The sequence below is a fragment of the Anomaloglossus baeobatrachus genome, chromosome 11 (assembly GCF_048569485.1).
Source record: "Anomaloglossus baeobatrachus isolate aAnoBae1 chromosome 11, aAnoBae1.hap1, whole genome shotgun sequence".
Classification (NCBI taxonomy): Eukaryota; Metazoa; Chordata; class Amphibia; order Anura; family Aromobatidae; genus Anomaloglossus; species Anomaloglossus baeobatrachus.
In genome coordinates, this window is record NC_134363.1 from 15,733,820 (window position 1) to 15,755,403 (window position 21,584).

Genomic DNA, 21,584 nt, shown 5'->3' on the forward strand with positions numbered 1-21,584 from the left:
ATGGTCAGATGATGGTCTCCTTACCAGAGAGGGGAGCTGGATGCACTTTTTGTAAATGCTTTGTACAGTTTCCATTATGACAACAATATTACTATGTTTTGCTGTAACTATTCATAAATAAGCCTCAACTCCCAACTGAAAAGCCAGAAATCATTTCATTGCCCTGTTTAAAGACGTTATATCTGCTGTATCCTTTAATAATAGTTGTAATTGAGAAAAATTACAAGAAAATAATTGAAATTAAAAGATTAAAATTCATTCATTAATTCATTTTTTGAAGATGCCAGGATTTTAACGTATCATCTAGCACTTCAGGTGTCCCCTGTGTATTTCTTCTAACCCAATGTTGCTGTCAATGTTGTATCGGCAGGTGTCATTATTTACACATCCTTTGCCAGAGTAGTTTGTGTCTCTCGCATCTATTCAAATAAAAACATCAATCAACATTTGGTAAACAAAAATATTCACACATTCTAATTTTGTTTAATACACTGTTAATGGAAGCTAAAATGTTTCAAATGATTGAATATTCTCAGGAACTATATACACAAAACCATAAAATATTTCATTTGAGGCTCATGTACATGTGAAGTTGCAATAGTTTTTATTTTACATGCAATTGAGCAAAAAGATCATTTGGTTGTAAAACATATATAAAAGTTTAAGAAAAATGTGCTCACATTCAATCCTCAAAGTTGCCCTGTAGTCAATACATCGGTCCATGGATCCAGTGCATTTTATCTTCTTATCAGTCTTACATTCCTCTAAAGTGCCGAGACAGAAGGAGAATGGACATTCCACACCATTTGGTGTTGGATCCTCTTTAGGAACTGTAGAAATAAGCTCAATATTGTGTAAATTTATATTTCAAAAGAGCTATAACTTATGATCAAGGAAACATGTTAATGTAATTCCAATAAATTAGTGTCATGGTCCTGACTTGTGGTGCGTCTTATGTACTATGTTTTCTATTGCACCTTCTTTTGGAGCCGGTATCGGCCTGTGTGCCGCGTGGAACATCCTGCCAGTGTCTTGGTGCCGTTCTGTATTCCTGTGGCAGGCTGTTTCCCTGCACCATTTTTTTTACTGGTGATGGGAGGGACTTACCCACATGCGCCGCATTCCGGGTAATTTCTCTAGTTTATCAGGGGGGGTTTGGCCAGAGCAGTCATATTTCCTGGTTTGTTGCAGTAAGTGCCTGGCTCCTAATATGTCTTGTGACTTGATCTTGGCTACTCAACTCTGGACTGTCTTTTGACCTTTAACTGATCTTGTTGTTCCCATCCGGCTTCTGACCTCTGACCTTCTCCTGACTACGTGTTTGCCTGCCCCTTGTGTATATTTATACTTACTCTCCTGGTTACCTGAGCCCCGGCCTGAGTCCTGATCTCATTCTTGTCTACTCCCAATTTTTAGTCATGTCCTCTCGGTACTGACCTTGGTTTGTCTGACTTCCCCTCTGCTCTCACAGCATGCTCATACTCACTGTGCCATCTAGTTGTAGACTCCATGCTACACCCCATAGTAACTAGTATCTCACTCCACTTTGTGAGTGGTGTAACATTTAGTATTTCTGCTTTACGTCATAAAAAGGAACTTTCTTGTTTCCTTTTCTGTTTTAGTTTGATAACAAGTAGCACCTTTTTTATGAGTTGAAAACAATCTAAACATAAGTTTGGCAACATTTCTTCAGAATGTCTACCTAAAAATAAGTAGTTTTTCATTTAATGAGAGGACATTCAGATGTCATTGACAGAAATCAACCAGTTTGTCGGATGGTTACAAGTAGAGATGACCAAATCAAGCATAAGTGACAAAATCAAAAAACCTAAAAATTTCTCCAAATTTTACAAAATTTTTAGAAGTTACCAAAGTGATGCCCAGTCAGATATTCGTAAATCATCGAATAGTGGTGACCTATTCGGCGAATATGGGCGTTGCCGAACATTTGCGGTATTCAATCATCCCTAGTTATCATATACATAGATGTATCCCTTAGGTGTCTGAATTTTTTGTGGATGAAGTGCTTTGCAAAAAATAGGAGATTTGTTTTTGATAAGTCAGTGATAAAAATTGGCCATAGCTGTCTGTAAATCTGGACAGCACCAAAATACCTTCCATGTGCAATTTATGTGCTCATATTTTTCAACAATGCAATGAGTAGAAATTTTGCAATTTTTTTTAAACATATTAAAAACATGGAAAAACACACACACTGGCCAGACACTGATGAACTTCAATTAGTTTTAGTGAAAGCCGAAAAACCATTGATGCCTGAATGAGACCTTAGATTAAGGCGGGCTTTGCATGCTGCAACATCGGTAACAATGTGTTACCAACGCTACAGCGATAGTCCCTGCCCCCGTCGCAGGTACGATATCTTGTGATCACTGCCGTAGCGAACATTGTCGATACGGCAGCTTCACATGCACTCACCTACCCTTCCTAAGGGGGCGGGTCATGCGGCGTCATAGCGACATCACACGGCAGGCGGCCAATAGCAGCGGAGGGGCGGAGATGAGCGGGACGTAAACATTCCGCCCACCTCCTTCCTTCTGCATTGGTAGCCGGGACGCAGGTAGGAGATGTTCCTCGCTCCTGCGGCTTCACACACAGCGATGTGTGCTGCCGCAGGAATGAGGAACAACATCGTAACTTCGGTCATTTCCAAATTATTATAATTACCGACGCTACACCGATGATACGATTACGACACTTTTGCGCTCGTTAATCGTATCAAAATTGATTTGCACACTATGATATTGCCTGCGACGCCGGATGTGCATCACTTTCGATTTGACCCCACCGACATCGCACCTGCGATATCGGAGTGTGCAAAGTGCCCCTAAGATTGTAGTCCTATGTCTGTTAATCCCTTATAATAGTTGCCATTGTGACACTTACGTTCATATACTTGATTGTTGCATAACTCTCCAATGCAGCAAAGCGTCTCCATAAAAAATTTTACATTTTTAATTACTCCTGAACCCTTCTTTTCACACAAAGTTTCATTGGCGCAACCTTTATAAAATGATTTCAACTCCTTTCCATCTGGAAAATAAGTAAATAATAGAGATGAGCAGTGTTCGAATTGAACTGGTCGCCAGTTTTAGGCGATGTTCGAGTCGTTTGACGAACGCCAACAATTAGCTTCAAGTTTGACAGTTCAAGGTTATGTTCGATAACGGTTCGAACACCAAAAGCGTAACTGTGTAATACTGTCATTCAATGTTAATACAGTGGAACCTTGGTTAACGAGAACAATTCATTCCTGGAGTTGCTTGTTAACCAAGGTTCTCGTTCAGCAAAGCAAGATTTCGCATAGGAAATCATTGCAATGCAGACAATTCGTTCCACAACTTGTTAAGGCCCTGTGCGCACTGGAAAACGGAATTTTCTTAAGAAAATTCCGCAGGGTCTGAAAGATTTTCACACCCGCAGTAAAAAACGCGGCAAACCGCATCCAAAAACCGCATGCGGTTTGCCGCGGTTTGCTGTGGTTTTACCACGGTATTGTTCGCCGTATTGCCGCGGTTTTGCCGCGTGCAGGTTGGTACATGTGTTTTAATGCATTCAATACAATAAAGCACATTGAGAAAAAAAAAGTAATTTCCTTCTGAGATAGAAAGTAGATAGATAAATAAATAGATAGATAGAAGAATAGATAGAGGAATAGATAGATAGATATATAGATAGATAGATAGAGTCCCTGTGAGCACACGCTGTATTTTTCACGATCGGTAGTGTGTTCACATTACCTGCAGTGGGAAATGACCGGTAATTACCTCGGCAGGCTCGTTGCGAGGCTGCAGTCAGCAGTGTTTCAGTCGTGGCTTGATGCAAGCATCGCAGGACGTGGATTACGCCGGAGCTGTGTGTTTTGGGGGGTTAATAAAGGGGTGAAACGGGCTTTTTTGTGTTTTATTTAAAATAAAGGATTTTTCGGTGTGTGTGTTTTTTCACTTTACTTACGGGTTGATTATGTTAGCTGTCACAGACGGTGCCATGATCAAGCCTGAATTTAGTGGCGGCGATCCGCCGCCATTAACTCCTTATATTACCCTGATTGCCACTGCATCACGGCAACAGGAAGAGCCAGGGACACTCCGGGACTGCCGCATAATAAATGCGACAGTCCCGGGGCAGCTGCGGGCTGATATTCTCGGCTGCGGGAGGGGTGGGGAAATTAACCTTGCCCCTCACCCTCCCCAGCCTTAGAATATTGGGCCGCTGCTGTGTGCTTACCTCGGCTGGATGGTAAAGATACGGCGGAGCACACGTGTTTTTTTTTCTATATGTCCGTTTCATTTGTATGTGTATTCTATATGTCTGTGTGTGAGTGTGATGTGTGTGTATTCTATATGTCTATGTCTGTGTGTGAGTGTGTGTTTACTCTCTGCTCCGCTTCCTCTTCCTGTCATAATGATATCACTTCCCTGCAAAACGCAGGCAGCAATGTACATTACCGTAGGTAAACCGCGAAATACCTGAGGGAATAACGCAGGAAAATGCAATGAACCACACAGAATTTGCTGCCTGCGTTATTCCCTGCGGGATTTCATGATTACATTGCAGTCAATAAAGTGAAATCCCGCAGCGACGTGCGGAAAAGAAGTTACATGCAATTGTTTTTGCTGCGGGAATCCTGCAGCAAAACATGCAGCTGTCAAAATCCGCATAGTGTGCACAGAATTTTTTTTCCCCATTGTATTTGCTGGTGAATCACTGCAGAGATGTTATGAACATAACATGCATCGAAACATGCAGCAAAACCGCAGGAAATCAGTGGCAAAAAACGGCAAGTGCGCACAGGGCTTTAGTGTCCCATCCTGGTCCCCTATTGTGCCATTCCACAGATGCACAAACACGTACAAATACACACAAACATACACTAAAATAGACACCCCCACACATATTATGCTCACCTTACCTTCCATTCAATCGCCGGCCTCCTGGGACTTGCAGTTCGCCAGTACAAGATATGTACCGGGTAACCATCGCGACCGATGCCAGAACTTCTGCTGTTAGAGCACTGACGTCAAAGGCAGGCACTGCTTGCCTCTGATTGGCCAGCGCGCCTGACAGAGGACGTTCCTCCCTCATTGCGATGGTTACCCGAAACCCGTAGTTCGCCGCTACAGGATGTGTATTGGGTAGCCATCGCGGAATGGGAGGAGCTTCCTCTGTCAGATGCTCCTCAAAGGCAGTGCGCTGGCCAATCACAGACAAGCGGCTCCTGCCTTTGACATCAGCGTTCTGTCAGTGGAAGTTCTTTCATCGGTCGCGATGGTTACCCGATACACATCTTGTACTGGCCAGGAGGCCGGCAGTGGAACGGAAGGTAAGATGAACATAATATGTGTGTGTGCATGCGTGTTTTCGCATGTTTGTGTAAATTTGTGTTTGCCTGCTATTGTTTCAGTGGTGTTCAAAAGTGTTCGACGAACGTTCGACGAACACATCCCAAGTTCGACAAACCGAACCAAACTCGAACACTAGGGTGGTGGCTCATCTCTAGTAAATATACATCACAAAATCAGAAGAATTGAGACGGAGATACTGTATGTGTCATAACATGAAGAATTATTTTACTCACTAACGTAATAGTATTGGGAGGCGGCCATACATCGATCTCCAAGACATTCAGTCACAGTCTCCTGACATTTTGTAGAGTTTCGGCACATGCACGAGTAACATTTATAGGAAAAGACTGGAAAAAAAAAGACAATCCAGATACATTATATGGGAACATTCAGTAAGAGGAGTTTAGGTGAAATGCTGACTGTAATAATTGTCAATAAATTTATCTTCTCATCATAGCTAGAAATCCTCAGATATTGGTATTTGCCAAAATTGATTATGATTTTACTGAGACTTAAATTTTTGACTCCTTCCATTCCATTACTCTTCCCTTATGCAAATCACATTTATAGGAAAACACTGGAAAAAAGAAGACAACCCAATATATTATATGGGAACAATCAGTAAGAGGAATTCAGGTGACTATAATAGTTCTCAATAGATTTATCTTTTTTACTATCACAACTAAAAATCCTCAGACATTGGTCATTGCCAACATTGCTTCTGTTATTCTATGGTGCCTTAAATGTTTAAGTAATAGGTTTTTCTATTATGGTAAATGCCGAAAAATGAGAAAGCATCGGGTAATGGAATATGGCTTAAAACGTAAGCCCCTTTTTCAGACAAACTTCTGTTTTTTTTAACCTTTTAGATACAAGTAAACCTATACATGTTTGGTGTCTATGAACTCACACCGACCTCAGACATCACACTGACACATCAGTTTTACCATATAGTGAACACAGTGAATAAAATATCTCAAAAACTATAGTGCTATTGCACTTTTTTTGCAACTTTTCCGCATTTGGAATTTTTTTGCCGTTTTCCTGTACACTATATGGTAAAACGCATGGTTTTATTTAAATGTACAGCTCGTTCCACAAAAAAACAAGCCCTCACATTACCATATTGCCTGAAAAATAAAAAAGTTACGTTTCTCGGAAGAAGAATGGCAAAAAAAAAAAACGGAAAGAGCAAAATCGGCCTGTCATGAAGGGGTTAAATGTTTGACGAATAAGTTTTTTTTAAAATAGTAAATGCCTCAATTTTAGTTTGTGAATTTACTTGACTGTTATGAATATGACTCTGTGCATCAACGTCTACTTGTATGTTACCCTGATTACAATCTTTTGACAGGTAAAATATATCTTTGTATCATGTTAGCCAATAGTTAGAAAAAACTTATAGAGTCCTCAGTGGTTGATACATTTTAATGGCTAACAAAATATAAGTGTATATTTAGTAGTTTTCAAGACTTCTCGGGTCTCTTCATCAGGCTCAATGTCCTGAGAAGTCTCAAAAGCTGATATTTATTGTCAAGCTGTCACCAGAGGGAGCCGGAGCTCTGCAGCAGAAGACACTAAACAGAGCAACGAGAACCAGGAAGTAAATACACAGTGTTCTCATACACTGCCTCACAGCACAGCTGAGGAGCAGAGCTGCGGGGCATGTGAGGAATAGTCAGGCGAGCCGGGTCAAGCACAGTATGGGCAGAAGGAGGACCGGAGAAAAGAGCAGAAGCGGAGTCAAGGTTAGGCTGGGGTCAGTACCAGAGGAAGCAACCAAGTGGGGAGGTAGGAGAAGAGACAGAGGACTGAAGGAATGACCAGGGGACGGAACACAGACAAGGGCACAGGGGCACAGGAACAAACGGATCAAGATATCACTGACATTGACAAGCAATCACAGGCAAAGCAGCCTTAAGCTTATAGCCGGTGCTGGTTCACTGGAAATGTCAGTTTTTAAGGCATCCAGTCTCCGGAAGTGAGGCCCAGGAGAAGGCTCTGTCCCCTAGCCATGTGGATGGGAAGGCGAACCGTGACATTTATTATCATTTTTTTCAATGAGACAATAAAAAGTATCAACCACTGAGGACTATCAAATTTTTTAAAAAAATCCACCTTACTGCATAAATTTATGGCTCTTGTTTATCTGTATTAATGGACACATTCAGAGACATTTTTAACTGTAGATTTGGGTTTTGAGCTTAAAATAGTTATTGCAACTGGATTTATTAAGAATGTTACAATGTATCTTTTATGGCTGTTTGTCTTTCTGCACATTCTTGGAGGCAGAATAAGATTAATAATAATAATAATAATAATAGCAATAATAATAATAATAATTTTATTCATTTATATAGCGCTGTTAATTCCACAGCGCTTTACATACATTGGCCACGCTGTCCCCATTGGGGCTCACAATCTAGAGTCCTTATCTGTATGTCTTTGGAGTGTGGGAGGAAACCGGAGAACCCGGATTGACTGAGAATTGTTCTGTCTGGCAGCTGTGACTATCTGCCATAAAAGAAGAGCTGAACTTAATTGTTATTATAAATCACTTAGAAGAACTCAGAAAACGACATAAGAATTATAAACGAGCTCATTCATAGAGTTTTAAAAGAGTATTTCCATCTACAAGATTCTATCCTAATCTGTAACAGGTGCATTACAAATATTAGTAAATCCCTACAATTAGAAATGCAGTATAGTTCCCCTGATTTGCTATATTGATGACCTTTTGTGCAGGGCATTCCAGGAGCTTTGGAATCCATTAATACTTAGACTACTACTATGCCCTGCACACGAGTTAAGTGATATAGCTAAGCTACTACCATGCCCTGCACACGAGGTAAGTAATATAGCTATTCAAGAGAACTATATTAAATTTCAATTTGAAGACTTTAGCTAAATTTTTCATTACACCTAATACATATGATTTTTTAAGCTACTACCATGCCCTGCACAAGAGGTAAGTGATATAGCTATTCAAGAGAACTATACTACATTTCAATTTGAAGATTTTAGCTAATATTTTCATTACACCTATTACATATGATTTTTTAAGCTACTACCATGCCCTGCACAAGAGGTAAGTGATATAGCTACTCAGGAGAACATTTCAATTTGTAGATTTTAGCTTATATTTTTTATTACACCTACTACATATGAAACCTTAAGCTACTACAATGCCCTGCACACGAGGTAAGTGAGATAGCTATTCAGGAGAACTATACTACATTTCAATTTGGAGATTTTAGCTTATATTTTTATTACACCTACTACATATGATTACTTCAGCTACTACAATGCCCTGCACAAGAGGTAAGTGCTATAGCTTTTCAGGAGAACTATACTATATTTCAATTTGGAGATTTTAGCTAATATTATTATTATATCTACTACATATGAATACTTAAGCTACTACAATGCCCTGTACACTAGGTAAGTGAGAGAGCTATTCAGGAGAAGTATACTACATTTCAATTTGGGGATTGTAGCTAATATTTTCATTATACCTAGTACATATGAATACTTAAGCTACTACAATGCCCTGAACACGAGGTAAGTGATATAGCTATTCAGGAGAACTATACTACATTTCAATTTGGAGATTTTAGCTTATATTTTTTTACACCTACTACATATGAATACTTAAGCTACTACAATGCCCTGCACATGAGGTAAGTGATATAGCTAAGCTACTACCATGCCCTGCACACGAGGTAAGTGATATAGCTAAGCTACTACCATGCTCCGCACACGAGGTAAGTAATATAGCTGTTCAGGAAAAGGATACTACATTTCAATTTAGAGATTTTAGAAATATTTATTACACCTACAGCATATGAATACTTAAGCTACTACCATGCCCTGCACAAGAGGTAAGTGATATAGCTATTCAGGAGAACTATACTACATTTCAATTTGGAGATTTTAGCTTATATTTTTATTACACCTACTATATATGATTACTTCAGCTACTACAATGCCCTGCACAAGAGGTAAGTGCTATAGCTTTTCAGGAGAACTATACTATATTTCAATTTGGAGATTTTAGCTAATATTATTATTATATCTACTACATATGAATACTTAAGCTACTACAATGCCCTGTACACTAGGTAAGTGAGAGAGCTATTCAGGAGAAGTATACTACATTTCAATTTGGGGATTGTAGCTAATATTTTCATTACACCTAGTACATATGAATACTTAAGCTACTACAATGCCCTGCACACGAGGTAAGTGATATAGCAATTCAGGAGAACTATACTACATTTCAATTTGGAGATTTTAGTTAATATTTTTACTACACCTACTATACATTAATACATAAGCTACTACAATGCCCTACACACAAGGTAAGGAGAACTATACTACATTTTAGCTAATATTTTTATTATACCTACTACATATGACTACTCAAGCTACTACCATGCCCTGTACAGAAAGTAAATGATATAGCTATTCAGGAAAACTATACTAGATTTCAATTTGGAGATTTTAGCTTATATTTTTTTACACCTGCTACATATGAATACTTAAGCTACTACAATGCCCTGCACATGAGGTAAGTGATATAGCTAAGCTACTACCATGCCCTGCACACGAGGTAAGTGATATAGCTAAGCTACAACCATGCCCTGCACATGAGGTAAGTGATATAGCTAAGCTACTACCATGCCCTGCACACGAGGAAAGTGATATAGCTAAGCTACTACCATACCCTGCACACGAGGTAAGTGATATAGCTAAGCTACAACCATACCCTGCACACGAGGTAAGTGATATAGCTATTCAGGAGAACTATACTATATTTCAATTTGGAGATTTTAGCTAATATTTTTATTACACCTACTACATATGAATACTTATGCTACAATGCCCTGCACACGAGGTAAGTGATCATAGATCTATGATTAAGGTCCCGCTTAAATGTCTAAAGGTCTTAAACATGAAAGATTTTAAATATGTGTCATTTTAATCATCTTTAGTAAATTGGAGTTTAAAGACTTTTTTTAAGCTGACCACGGTGCTGGATTTTTTTCTAGCTTATCTACAATCTGTCTATTAAAGCAGCTGCCAAAATGGAGATTGGATAACTGGTGTTATACATTTAGATGCCACAGTCAATCTCAGACAATGGCATTTAAATAAAAAGCTAGGAATTATCTAATAGAAAATATATATTTTTTTATTTACAAATATATGTATATTGAGTGGCATTTAAATGGAGCATTTGGCAAAGTGTATGTGCACTTGGTCTTATTGGGCTTGTATGGAGGCATCACGGAGCACCAAAAGGGTTAGAGGGCTGATGGGGGTGACAGGATATCCCCATTACTGCCATCTTCATATTCTATTGAAGCTAGCCACAAGCCACATTTCATAGGAGAAAATAATGTACACTTTGTTAATTCATAAATGGGGCTCTGTTGAAAATTATTGAGGAACATGTCATTAAAGCTTGCAGCCATTCCCCTATATATGATGGGAAATGGCTGCATGAGTCTTACCTGATCCGGCAAGAGCAGAGATTGTGCAAAGCAAAGCCACCAGAGTCTTCATTGTGGATGATTGGGTGTCTTCTCGGATTCTCTTCTGCTCGTCTGGTTTTCTGTACACAGGTATCATATAAATACTTAGGCAAAGGTGAAGAAACTTAAGTCACGGGATGGATGAGCTCACTCCTGCTTCTCTATTGCGCATGGCACGTTACATGTATCTCTGGCAGGACATTCTCTTCTATTCAAAATGATTGGTGTTTCCAGGTAAGCATCTGATTACACAAATTAAAAGGAATCCATCAGAAAATGAGTCAATGTGATCTTGCCAAAAATCAATTATTTAGCGTAAAACATATTTGCAAAATGTGTTTACCTCCCTTGAGGAGTTTTAGATGGATTAATGTTGTCAGTGTGCACAAGATTCTTATTGTTTGTATTTTAAGTGCCTAATGTAAAATTACAAGATGTATTAACATGATTGTTGAGCCACATTTAAATCTTAAAAACTGATCTACAGTTTTCAAAAGTAATGCATCGCTTTATGCAATAATTGCTCTCAGTTGGTTAAAAGTATCCAGAATGAATCTTAGGTTGCTTTTTTTTCTTTTACCCTTTTTGTAGAAAAATTAGGTCAATATGTTTTGAGGGTTTTTTTTTATTTTATTGAAAATTTGATTAAAATTTGGAAAAAGTTGTAAATTTTAAACTTTGAATTTTTATACTTTACATACAGTCTTAAAGCACCAAAAAGTTTACTTTTACCAAATGTCTACTTTACTTCAGCATCATTTCTTTAACTTTAAAACTTTTATCAGTACTTTTTCAAATTTTGAAAAAATTTTACAAAACTGATTTTTTTTAGGAACTTATTCAGACATGAAGTGACTTAGTATTAAGTACTAGGGATGATCGAATACTTCGATTATTCAGCTTAGCGAATATTTTACGAATACCTCCCAGCTATTCGATTATTTGTGGATTTTTGATGCGCAATATAAGGCCTCTTTCACACGTTCGTTGAAAACCACGCACGTTTTTCACAGACGTGTCAAAGGTGCTTTTTGCCCTACTTGAGCCGTGTTTATGGCTCCCGTGTGTTCTTCATGTGTTATCCGTGATAACACATGGAGAACGGGAACTTTCTACTCACCTGTCCCTGGCTTCGCTGTCCGTGTTGCTGATCTTCGGTCTCCGGTCCTGCCGACTCCCCGCTGCTGCTGCTTCCGGCCGCAGTGAAGTGAATATTCAATGAGCATAATGAGCGGCGGTCCAAAGCAAGTGACAGCTGCGGGAGAGACAGCAGGGCTGGAGAAGGTGAGTAAAGTTTTGTTATTTTTTGTCAGACATGTGTGTTTTCTCTTGTGCGTGTCACATGGAACACCTCCGTGTGGTCCGTTTGCGTTTCGTGTGACACCCGTGGTGCCGGAGAAAAACGGACATGTTGACGTGTGGAGCACACAGGCACATGTATGCTGAACACGTACACATGTTCCAAGGCAGAGCACGCATGTGAGCGCAGACCCATTGATTTTAATGGGTCTACGTGTACCCGTGTCTCCAGTACGGGAGAAAACTGACCATACACGTACCGAAGGCACGGACGTGTGATAGAGGAATAAGTCTATGGGAAACCCTAATAACATTTATTCGGTACAATTCGGGCTTCCCATAGACTAAAAGCCGCTTTACACACTGCGATATCGTGACCGATATCGTTAGCGTGAGTACCTGCCCCCATCGGTTGTGCAACATGGGCAAATCACTGCCGGTGGCGCACAACATTGCCCAGACCAGTCACACTACTTACCTGCCCTGCAACGTCGCTGTGACCGGCGAAACGCCTCCTTTCTAAGGGGGTGGTTCGTTCAGCGTCACAGCGACGTCACAGCTGCGTCACTGAACCGCCGCCCAATAGAAGCGGAGGTGCAGAGATGAGCAGGACGAACATCCCGCTCACCTCCTTCCTTCCGCATTGCGGGCGGGAGGCAGGTAAGGAGAGGTTCCTCATTCTTGCGGTGTCATACGGAGCGATGTGTGCTGCTGTACGAACGAGGAACAACTTCGAGACTGCTGCAGCAACGATATTCGACAATGGACATCCATGTAACCGATGAGCAATTTTGCACGTTGTTGCAACGATGCAAAATCGCTCTAAGGTGTCACACGCAACGGCATCGCTAAAGCGACCGGATGTGCGTCACAAATTCCGTGACCCCAACGAGAACGTTTGAGCGATGTCGCAGCGTGTAAAGCGGCCTTTACATTGCGCATCAAATAGTCGAATTGCGGCGAGGTATTCGGAAAATATTCGCGAAGCTGAATATTTAAGGTATTCGATCATCCCTATTAAGTACATATTAGAAACTCCAAAAGTGATAGTTTTTTTTAAAAAAATGCCTCATGACATTTTCCAAATGTCTAACAGAAAATTTATCTCTCCAAGTACATTACATGAATTTACACAAAATATAATAAACAGAATGCAAAAAATCCACTATTTTTTTCATCTTCTCAAGAGATAAAAAAAAATAAAGTGGCCCAACACTTTGTTATCCAATTTTTCCCATATGTGTTGATGCCTACATTTGGTCAAAAGCTACTGTTTGGGCACTTTGCAGGTCTTGGACAAAAAAATGAGCTATTTGATTTCTGAAGTACAAATATGGCTGTAGTAAGTTGAGAGTAGAAGTTGTGTTTGTAGATTTTTAAATAACAAGAGAACTGAAGGGTAGCGTAGTCAGGGTCCTACAGGAGACCACAAAATCAAATACGAATCATAAACGGCTTCTTGCAAAAATATGAAAAATATTTATTAAATAATCAAAATACAAGAAGTGATATAAAAGTCAAGGATAAAGAATCAATAATTTGACAGATTGTTTGACATGTTCAAAGTAGTTATATAAGTAAATCCAATATGGACATAAAAAGATGACTGAAGTATGCAAACATACAAAGCCATACACATGTCTACATCATCAATTAGACATATAGTGAGGTATAGCCATCAGCTTAGAAAAAAACTGCATAGGAAAATGCTCATATAGTGTAAACTCCAAATAGACGTAGTAATAGTTTTCTAAAGCAGGCTTTACATGCTACGATTTCGCTACAGAGATCTCGTTGGGGTCACGGAATTTGTGACGCACATCCGGCCGCTGTAGCAATCTCGTTGTGTGTGACTCCTAGGAGCGATTTTGGATCGTTGCAAAAACGTCTAAAATCACTCCTCATTGACATGGGGGTCCTCTCCCAATTATTGCTGCTGTCGCTGGGGCGAAGTTGATCCTCGTCCCTGCGGCAGCACACATCGCTACGTGTGACGCCGCAAGAATGAGGAACATCTCCATACCTTCTGCCGGCCACAATGCGGAAGGAAGGAGATGGGCGGGATGTTTGTTCCACTCATCTCCGCCCCTTCGCTTTCATTGGACAACCGCTTATTGACGTCGCTGTGACGCCGAATGGACCACCCCCTTAGAATGGAGGCGGTACGCCGGTCACAGCAATGTCACAGGTCAGGTAAGTACGTGTGACGTGGGTGCGCGATTTTGTGCGCAACGGGCAGCGATATGCCCCTCTCGCACAAACGATGGGGGCAGGTCTCATGCTAGCGATATCGGGACCAATATCGTAGCGTGTAAAGCCACCCTAAGCCCATGAGCCAGACCATCATAGTTATTTCACTCACCCATAGTGGTTAGTGATGCCCGAGGAAAACGTGCCCCGACGCGAACGTTTCGGTCTCTTCTTCGGGGGGCCATAGGTACCCAAGCAAAAGAAACTTTCACAAGTGACCCCATCTTGAAAAATATGCCAATTAATGAATTCATCAATTTCAGTTATATTATGAGAATTTTGTACCCACAAGTGCTTAATATAATTTTAGAACATTGGGAAGTCAGAATAAAAAATTGAGTATTTTTCAGCTAAATATTGCTTTTAGTAATGGGTGAATCCGGACTGTAAAAGTAACCTAGAACCCGTACACTGATCTCAGGCTTGGAGTGCTCTGAAAACTTTGGGTAACTACCCGAATCCTGCCACCTGGGTAATTTAAAAAAAAAAAAGGAAAAAGAAAAAAATTAAGAAGAAAGCAAGAGCATTTTCCTTACCAGTGTCCACACAACTGTAACGCTATATCCGGGGCAACTCATTAACATCATGCATATGCACTGCTTCCCTTACCCACTGGCAGTCACATCATTTCTGATTGATTGCAGTCAGACTGTGCCCCCACCCTGTGTGACAGCGTGTCTGCAAATGCACATGCTGTCTGTGTATGTATAGTTGTGCAAAAATATATAAAAAAAATTGGCATAGGTTAACCTCATAATATGATACCCAGCACACATAAAGGATTTGGCTCCAACTTTGTGCTTATCTTGGCTCTGTATCAAAATAAAAGGAACTTACGTGTGACTCGTGCGAGAATTGGATAACACTGCCCGGACTGGCCGTTCCTCTCCTGACAGGAGCGGCTCAGCATCATAGAAATACATACAGCTCCTGTTAGAAGAGAAGGCAGCCGGTCGGTGCAGTGTGATCCGATTCTCACACGACTCACACGCATGTTTGACCCCAGCCTTAGGAAGACTGTCTCACATTTAGATTACAGTTAAGCACAATTAACTTTGTCAAGTAACAGGTGTTGTGAATGTTAGTTATGTCTTGGCTGCTGGGAGACTCCCTCTGGTGGCCAGGAAAGGTTTGGACAGAGACCAGGTGTGTCGTGCAGTGGGTGTTTCCTTTGCTAACTCTCTGCTTATTTAAGTCCTGGTCTGATTGCAGGCTGTTGCTGGATGTCAGTTGTTCTTGGTATCTCTAGCCTGCTTAATCCTGCTCTACACCACATCTACTCCAGATAAGTGCTTGCTCTTTATTTATTGTCTGGTTCTTTGCTTACCTGGGTTTGTCATTTGTTGTGGTTGGTTTCAGTTTATTTCCTTCCAGGGATTTTCCCCCTCAGTGGATTGTTGAGGAACTCCCTGCAGTTCTGTGTGGAGTATAGCTTCTTTGGGTCCATGTATTTGTGGCTTGTTGAATTTGTTATAATTCTTGTTTTCTGTTCATTGGTATGACAAGGGCACCTGGTATAGGACGGAGTTCAGATCGAGCGATCTGAGGGCCTTTTTGTACTATCAGGAAGTTGGTATTTTGCAGGGATTTTCTCTGGCAACCATCAGTCCCTTTCCTGTCCTTTCCTATTTTAGTCAGCGGGGGCCTCACCTTTTGCTAATCCTGTCATCTACCTGTGTATTGTGTTTTTCCTATATCACCGCAGTCTTTGAATAAGGGGGGCTTGCTATTCTTGTCTATTTTCTGAGGCAGAGAGTTATTCATCTTTCCTACCTTTAGGATAGTTAGTTCTCCGGCTGGGTTCGCGGTGCACAGGATGTTAGTTCACCCCTTGGCTACTTCTAGTTGTCTTGGTTAGTAAGGGGATGGCGGTCAGATTAGTTGCCAATGCTCTTGTCACCTTTTTGCCAATGATTTGTGGTGGTCTTCCATGGTTCCGGATCATAACAAACAGGTGTATATGGTTTTATCTAATGGAATAGGCATATAAGGATGTTTTTGTGTATTGTTCATATGCCTATGATGAAGAAATTTGTTCGAAACGCGTCAGACGTTTAAGGGCTGCATCCCCACATGAATAGTTCTTGACATGCAAACAAAATATTGAAGATTTTAATGAAGAGACGCCTGGTGCCAGAATTTCTCCTGTTTTTCATTGCTGCTTGTGAGTGGTATCCAGCCACTTGTTCAAGGCACATGTGTTCGGTTTGAATCCGGTAAGCCACCACTTATCCCCTTCCTTGCTAATGGTCAGCTAAGGCATAGACACTCCGTGTATAAAATATATCAGGGAGGTACAGACACTCAAGATCAGCGGCGCCATTTCCTGCAGGTATACATTCAGTATATAGAATATATCAGGGAGATACAGACACTCGAGATTAGCGGCGCCATTTCCTGCAGGTATACACTCAGTATAGAGAATATATCAGGGAGGTACAGACACCTGAGATTAGCGGCACCATTTCCTGCAGGTATACATTCAGTATATAGAATATATCAGGGAGATACAGACACTCGAGATTAGCGGCGCCATTTCCTGCAGGTATACACTCAGTATAGAGAATATATCAGGGAGGTACAGACACCTGAGATTAGCGGCACCATTTCCTGCAGGTATACACTCAGTATAGAGAATATATCAGGGAGGTACAGACACCCGAGATTAGCAGCACCATTTCCTGTAGTTATAAATCAGTATATAGAATATATCAGGGAGGTACAGACTCCCGAGATCATCTGCACCAGTTCCTGCAGTTATACACTTAGTATATGGGTGCACTCACATGAGCCATATGACTCACATGATTCTCACATCGGCATCACCTGACACTGCTGCACACACTCCTGACAGGAGCGGCTTGGCTGCATGTATTTCTATGCAGCTGAGGTTCTCCTGTCCGGAGTGTGTGCGGCTGTGCCGAGTGATGCAATCGGATATTCGTGCGGCTCATGTGAGTGCACCCTGTAGAATAAATCAGGGAGGTACAGACCCCCGAGATTGGTTGCAAGGAGTCAGGCTGGGGGCGTGTCTGACTGCAACCAATCACAGACTCCAGGCCAGCCGGTGGGTGGGGAAAGTAATGCATATGAAGAGTGACTAAGGAAGTGATGGAGAAGACGCGGGAGCAGTGTACAGCAGTGACGGACCTTTGGTAAGTATAAAGCGCTCACTTCATTCTTATTTTCTTTATCTTTCATATATTTTGTTTATTTTCTTGAGTGCTAGATCTGGATCAAAAACCCGGAATCCCGAGTCCGGGCACTTTTGAAACCACGCGGATCCAGACATTTACAGTCCCTAATCATGACACAAACAAAACATTATGTTTTCCTTGTGTCATGATTAAGAGCACTTCTGCTCGAAAAGCATAGACCGGACACAGTCTATGTTTTAAATTTATGAAATAAATAAAGTGAAGGTTTTTATGAAATTACTGGCGGATGTTGGCTTTTTTCTAACTTGGATCATATTGCATCTGCCTACTCAAGTCTATGGATTAATGAAAGCAAAAAAGCATACATAGAGGACGTAGAGCCAAGGGATAGGCAAAGGGAGCCACATACATGTTGTGAATGTTAGTTATGTCTTGGCTGCTGGGAGGCTCCCTCTGGTGGCAAGGAAGGGTTTGGACAGAGACCAGGTGTGTTGTGCAGTGGGTGTTTCCTTTGCTGACTCTATGCTTATTTAAGTCCTGGTCTGATTGCAGGCTGTTGCCGGATGTCAGTTGTTCTTTGTATCTCCAGCCTGCTTAATCCTGCTCTACATTACATCCACTCCAGATAAGTTCTTGCTCTTTATTTATTGCCTGGTTCTTTTGCTTATCTGGGTTTGTCATTTGTTGTGGTTGGTTTCAGTTTATTTCCTTACAGGGATTTTCCCCCTCAGTAGATTGTTGAGGAACTCCCTGCAGTTTTGTGTGGAGTATTGCTCCTTTGGGTCCATGTGTTTGTTGCTTGTTGAATTTGTTATAATTCTTGTTTTCTGTCCATTGGTATGGCAAGGGCACCTGGTATAGGACGGAGTTCCGATCGAGCGGTCTGAGGGCTTTTTTGTACTATCAGGAAGTTGGTATTTTGCAGGGTTTTTCTCTGGCTACCATCAGTCCCTTTCCTGTCCTTTCCTATTTTAGTTAGCGGGGGCCTCACCTTTTGCTAATCCTGTCATCTACCTGTGTATTGTGTTTTTCCTATATCACCGCAGTCTTTGAATGTGGGGGGCTTGCTATTCTTGTCTATTTTCTGAGGCAGAGAGTTATTGATCTTTCCTACCTTTAGGATAGTTAGTTCTCCGGCTGGGTTCGCGGTGCACAGGATGTTAGTTCACCCCTCGGCTACTTCTAGTTGTGTTGGTTAGTAAGGGGATGGCGGCCAGATTAGTTGCCAAGGCTCTTGTCACCTTTTTGCCAATGATTTGTGGTGATCTTCCATGGTTCCGGATCATAACAGTAATGCATATGAAGAGTGACTACTAAGGAAGTGATGGAAAAGCCGCGGGAGCAGTGTACAGCAGTGACGGACCTTTGGTAAGTATAAAGCGCTCACTTCATTCTTATTTTCTTTATCTTTCAAATATTTTGTTTATTTTCTCGAGTGCCAGATCTGGATCAAAAACCCGGAATCCCGAGTCCGGGCACTTTTGAAACCACGTGGATCCAGACATTTACAGTCCCTAATCATGACACAAACAAAACATTATGTTTTCCTTGTGTCATGATTAAGAGCACTTCTGCTCGAAAAGCGTAGACCGGACACAGTCTATGTTTTAAATTTATGAAATAAATAAAGTGAAGGTTTTTATGAAATTACTGGCGGATGTTGGCTTTTTTCTAACTTGGATCATATTGCATCTGCCTACTCAAGTTTATGGATTAATGAAAGCAAAAAAGCATACATAGAGGACGTAGAGCCAAGGGATAGGCAAAGGGAGCCACATGCAGCTATCACCCCAAGGCTGGTGTTATGAGGGGACCGGCAGATTAGGACCAGGGAGTATATATGCTAATCGCCAGTTGGGGCCCACCGTGCTCCAGATGGCAAAGGAGCTGCTGGCACCTGAAGGTTAAGCGGAGCGTAATGGCTCTGAGATAACCCAGGAAACCGGTCACGTGTGTAGGGACACGTCAGACCGAAAGATAACCCAGTTAGTGTTTCGGTGGAATTGGCGCAACCCCGACCACGTGTGCAGGAAACACGTCAGGCCGGATGGTGACCAGGTAGCAATGACCAAGAAGACCGCTGCGATAGCACCCTGTCGGCCACGTGTGTTGGACACGACAGGCCGAGCGGTCCTCCGATTAGCGTTTCTGGTCACTATGTGAATGGCCACGTGTGTAGAGGACACATCAGGTTAAGAAATCACACCAGTAGCGTTGACTGGGAAGCCAAGGAAGATACACAACAAAACCAGGAACACCCTGTTAACTCCACAGGGGTCCTGGGGTACGCTGTCCGTGCGCGTAGGGGGCACAATCGGACAGGTGGCGCAGCAGGTGTGTTTTCCGTGTGCGTAGGGGGCACAATTGGACAGGAGGCGCAGCAGCCGCAGCCCAGTTAACTCAACTGGGCTGCACAAGCAGGACTGGACGGCAGGAGGTGGAAGCCGGCGCCTGACCCTAACGTGCTGAGCCACGGGTGTCTTGGCGTGACAAGCACCGGACGCCTAACCCTACCTACTGCTTCCAAACACAGGCTTATGCCGCAATAAGGTTCTAACATGGAGGTGTGCTCTGTCTGAGCAAATGTGAAGAATGCGCCCCTCCATGTTGTCTCCAGCCCCTTTTATAACTTGGGTCCGCCCCAAACCTAGGGTGGACCACAATGGCACCTCCAAAGTCCAACAGCAGAGTGCCATGTAATCAGTGACGTCACAAGCGGCCTATCCTGAACCGCCACGTCACTGATGACCTCATGGCAGCCACGCCCCAAACACTTCACTAGTCATCGTCTGACGACCAATGGTGAGGTGTCGTGTCATAGGGCCGGGCCTCCGCGAGCCAGTCTGGAGTGGCCACATCATCAGGACACCTGATGCCCTCTGGCCTATCAGGACCTGCCACCTCATGGACATGCCCAGTGAAGTCCTTTCCGGATTTTGCCTCCAATGCACTAAGTGCCTGAGCACGCTCAGTAGCCTGGACAACAGTCTCATAAATCAGACTATCAGCCTGAGCATGCTCAGTAGGCACAACACAGGACTTAGAAACAGCACGCAGTCCAAGTACCTGTGCAAAGAGGCTTTTCGCACTAAGTGTAGGAGCATGCTCAGTAGCCCGAACCGAGGACTTAGCCCCAGAAATGGCACTATCAGGCTGAGCATGCTCACTAGGCGAAACACTCGACTTAGGCTCTGGCTGGGGTAAATCGGCACACGCATGCGCACTAGCCGCCTCTGCACGCTTAGACGTGGAGGTGTAAGCAGCCGGCTGGACGACCCGAGGCACAGTCAAAAACGGCAGCCGGCGCCTGGGCGCAACTGGAACCGCAGCAGGCTGCTTGCGGCTATGGCGGCGCCGATTCATAACAGCTGGTTTCACAGACATCCAGTCCAGTACCGCTATATAACTCTTTCCCTACTGCTGTTGCTTTATAGTAAGTAATCTCATAACAGAGCTGCATTAACAGCTACACTGATCAGTATTTTTGTAAAATGTCCTTTATGCTGCTGCTTCTGATCATGTACTACACTGAGACAAAAGTGCAGAAATATTTCATGTTTTTGAGCTATGTAGGGGAACATTTCATCACTACTAGACACTTAAAAACAAGTGAAAATTAGAGATAGAGCCTGCAGAGGGGAAAATTGTTGAAAAAGGCAGAACTTAAGTCAAATAATGATATCCCCTTTCTACACACATGCCAGCTTATTCTGACATGTAATCCTATGTTACAAGTTGTATTTAAGGATAACATTTTGTTTCACCCGAGCAAAGGAGTTGTCCAAGTTTGTGATGAAAGTTTTCAGTCATTCTATGTGACTGCCCGCTGTTAGCATCAACACTGGAGAATCCTGACAGTGTGCGGTGCACACGCTATAATGATTCATTAGTCTAAAGTCACATAGAGTGACCGCAGACTTTATTCACAAACCTGAACAACCCTTTTATTCATTATGGTAGCAAAATGAGAAAACACA

General features: G+C 42.1%; 1 protein-coding gene across 1 annotated transcript; it reads right to left on the reverse strand.

The window, feature by feature from the left end:
* Positions 1-166: 166 nt before the first annotated feature.
* Positions 167-10,973, reverse strand: LOC142256155 (phospholipase A2 inhibitor and Ly6/PLAUR domain-containing protein-like). The gene is made up of 5 exons (XM_075327692.1): positions 10,880-10,973; positions 5,597-5,710; positions 2,905-3,051; positions 681-830; positions 167-419 (listed from the first exon to the last, which is right to left on the reverse strand). Exons 1-5 carry the CDS (start codon positions 10,929-10,931, stop codon positions 304-306), a joined length of 579 nt encoding a protein of 192 aa, XP_075183807.1. The 5' UTR covers positions 10,932-10,973; the 3' UTR covers positions 167-303.
* Between the last annotated feature and the right edge of the window lie 10,611 nt (positions 10,974-21,584).

What these genes read in the sequence shown, in the direction of transcription:
- LOC142256155 (XM_075327692.1), bottom strand. Translation starts at nt 10,931, where the DNA reads ATGAAGACTCTGGTGGCTTTGCTTTGCACAATCTCTGCTCTTGCCGGA. An exon ending in CAACAATCAAGTATATGAAC is followed by an intron (nt 831 to 2,904) that starts GTAAGTGTCACA and finishes TTATTTCTACAG; the next exon opens with TTCCTAAAGAGGATCCAACA. An exon ending in GGCAACTTTGAGGATTGAAT is followed by an intron (nt 420 to 680) that starts GTGAGCACATTT and finishes TTATTTGAATAG; the next exon opens with ATGCGAGAGACACAAACTAC.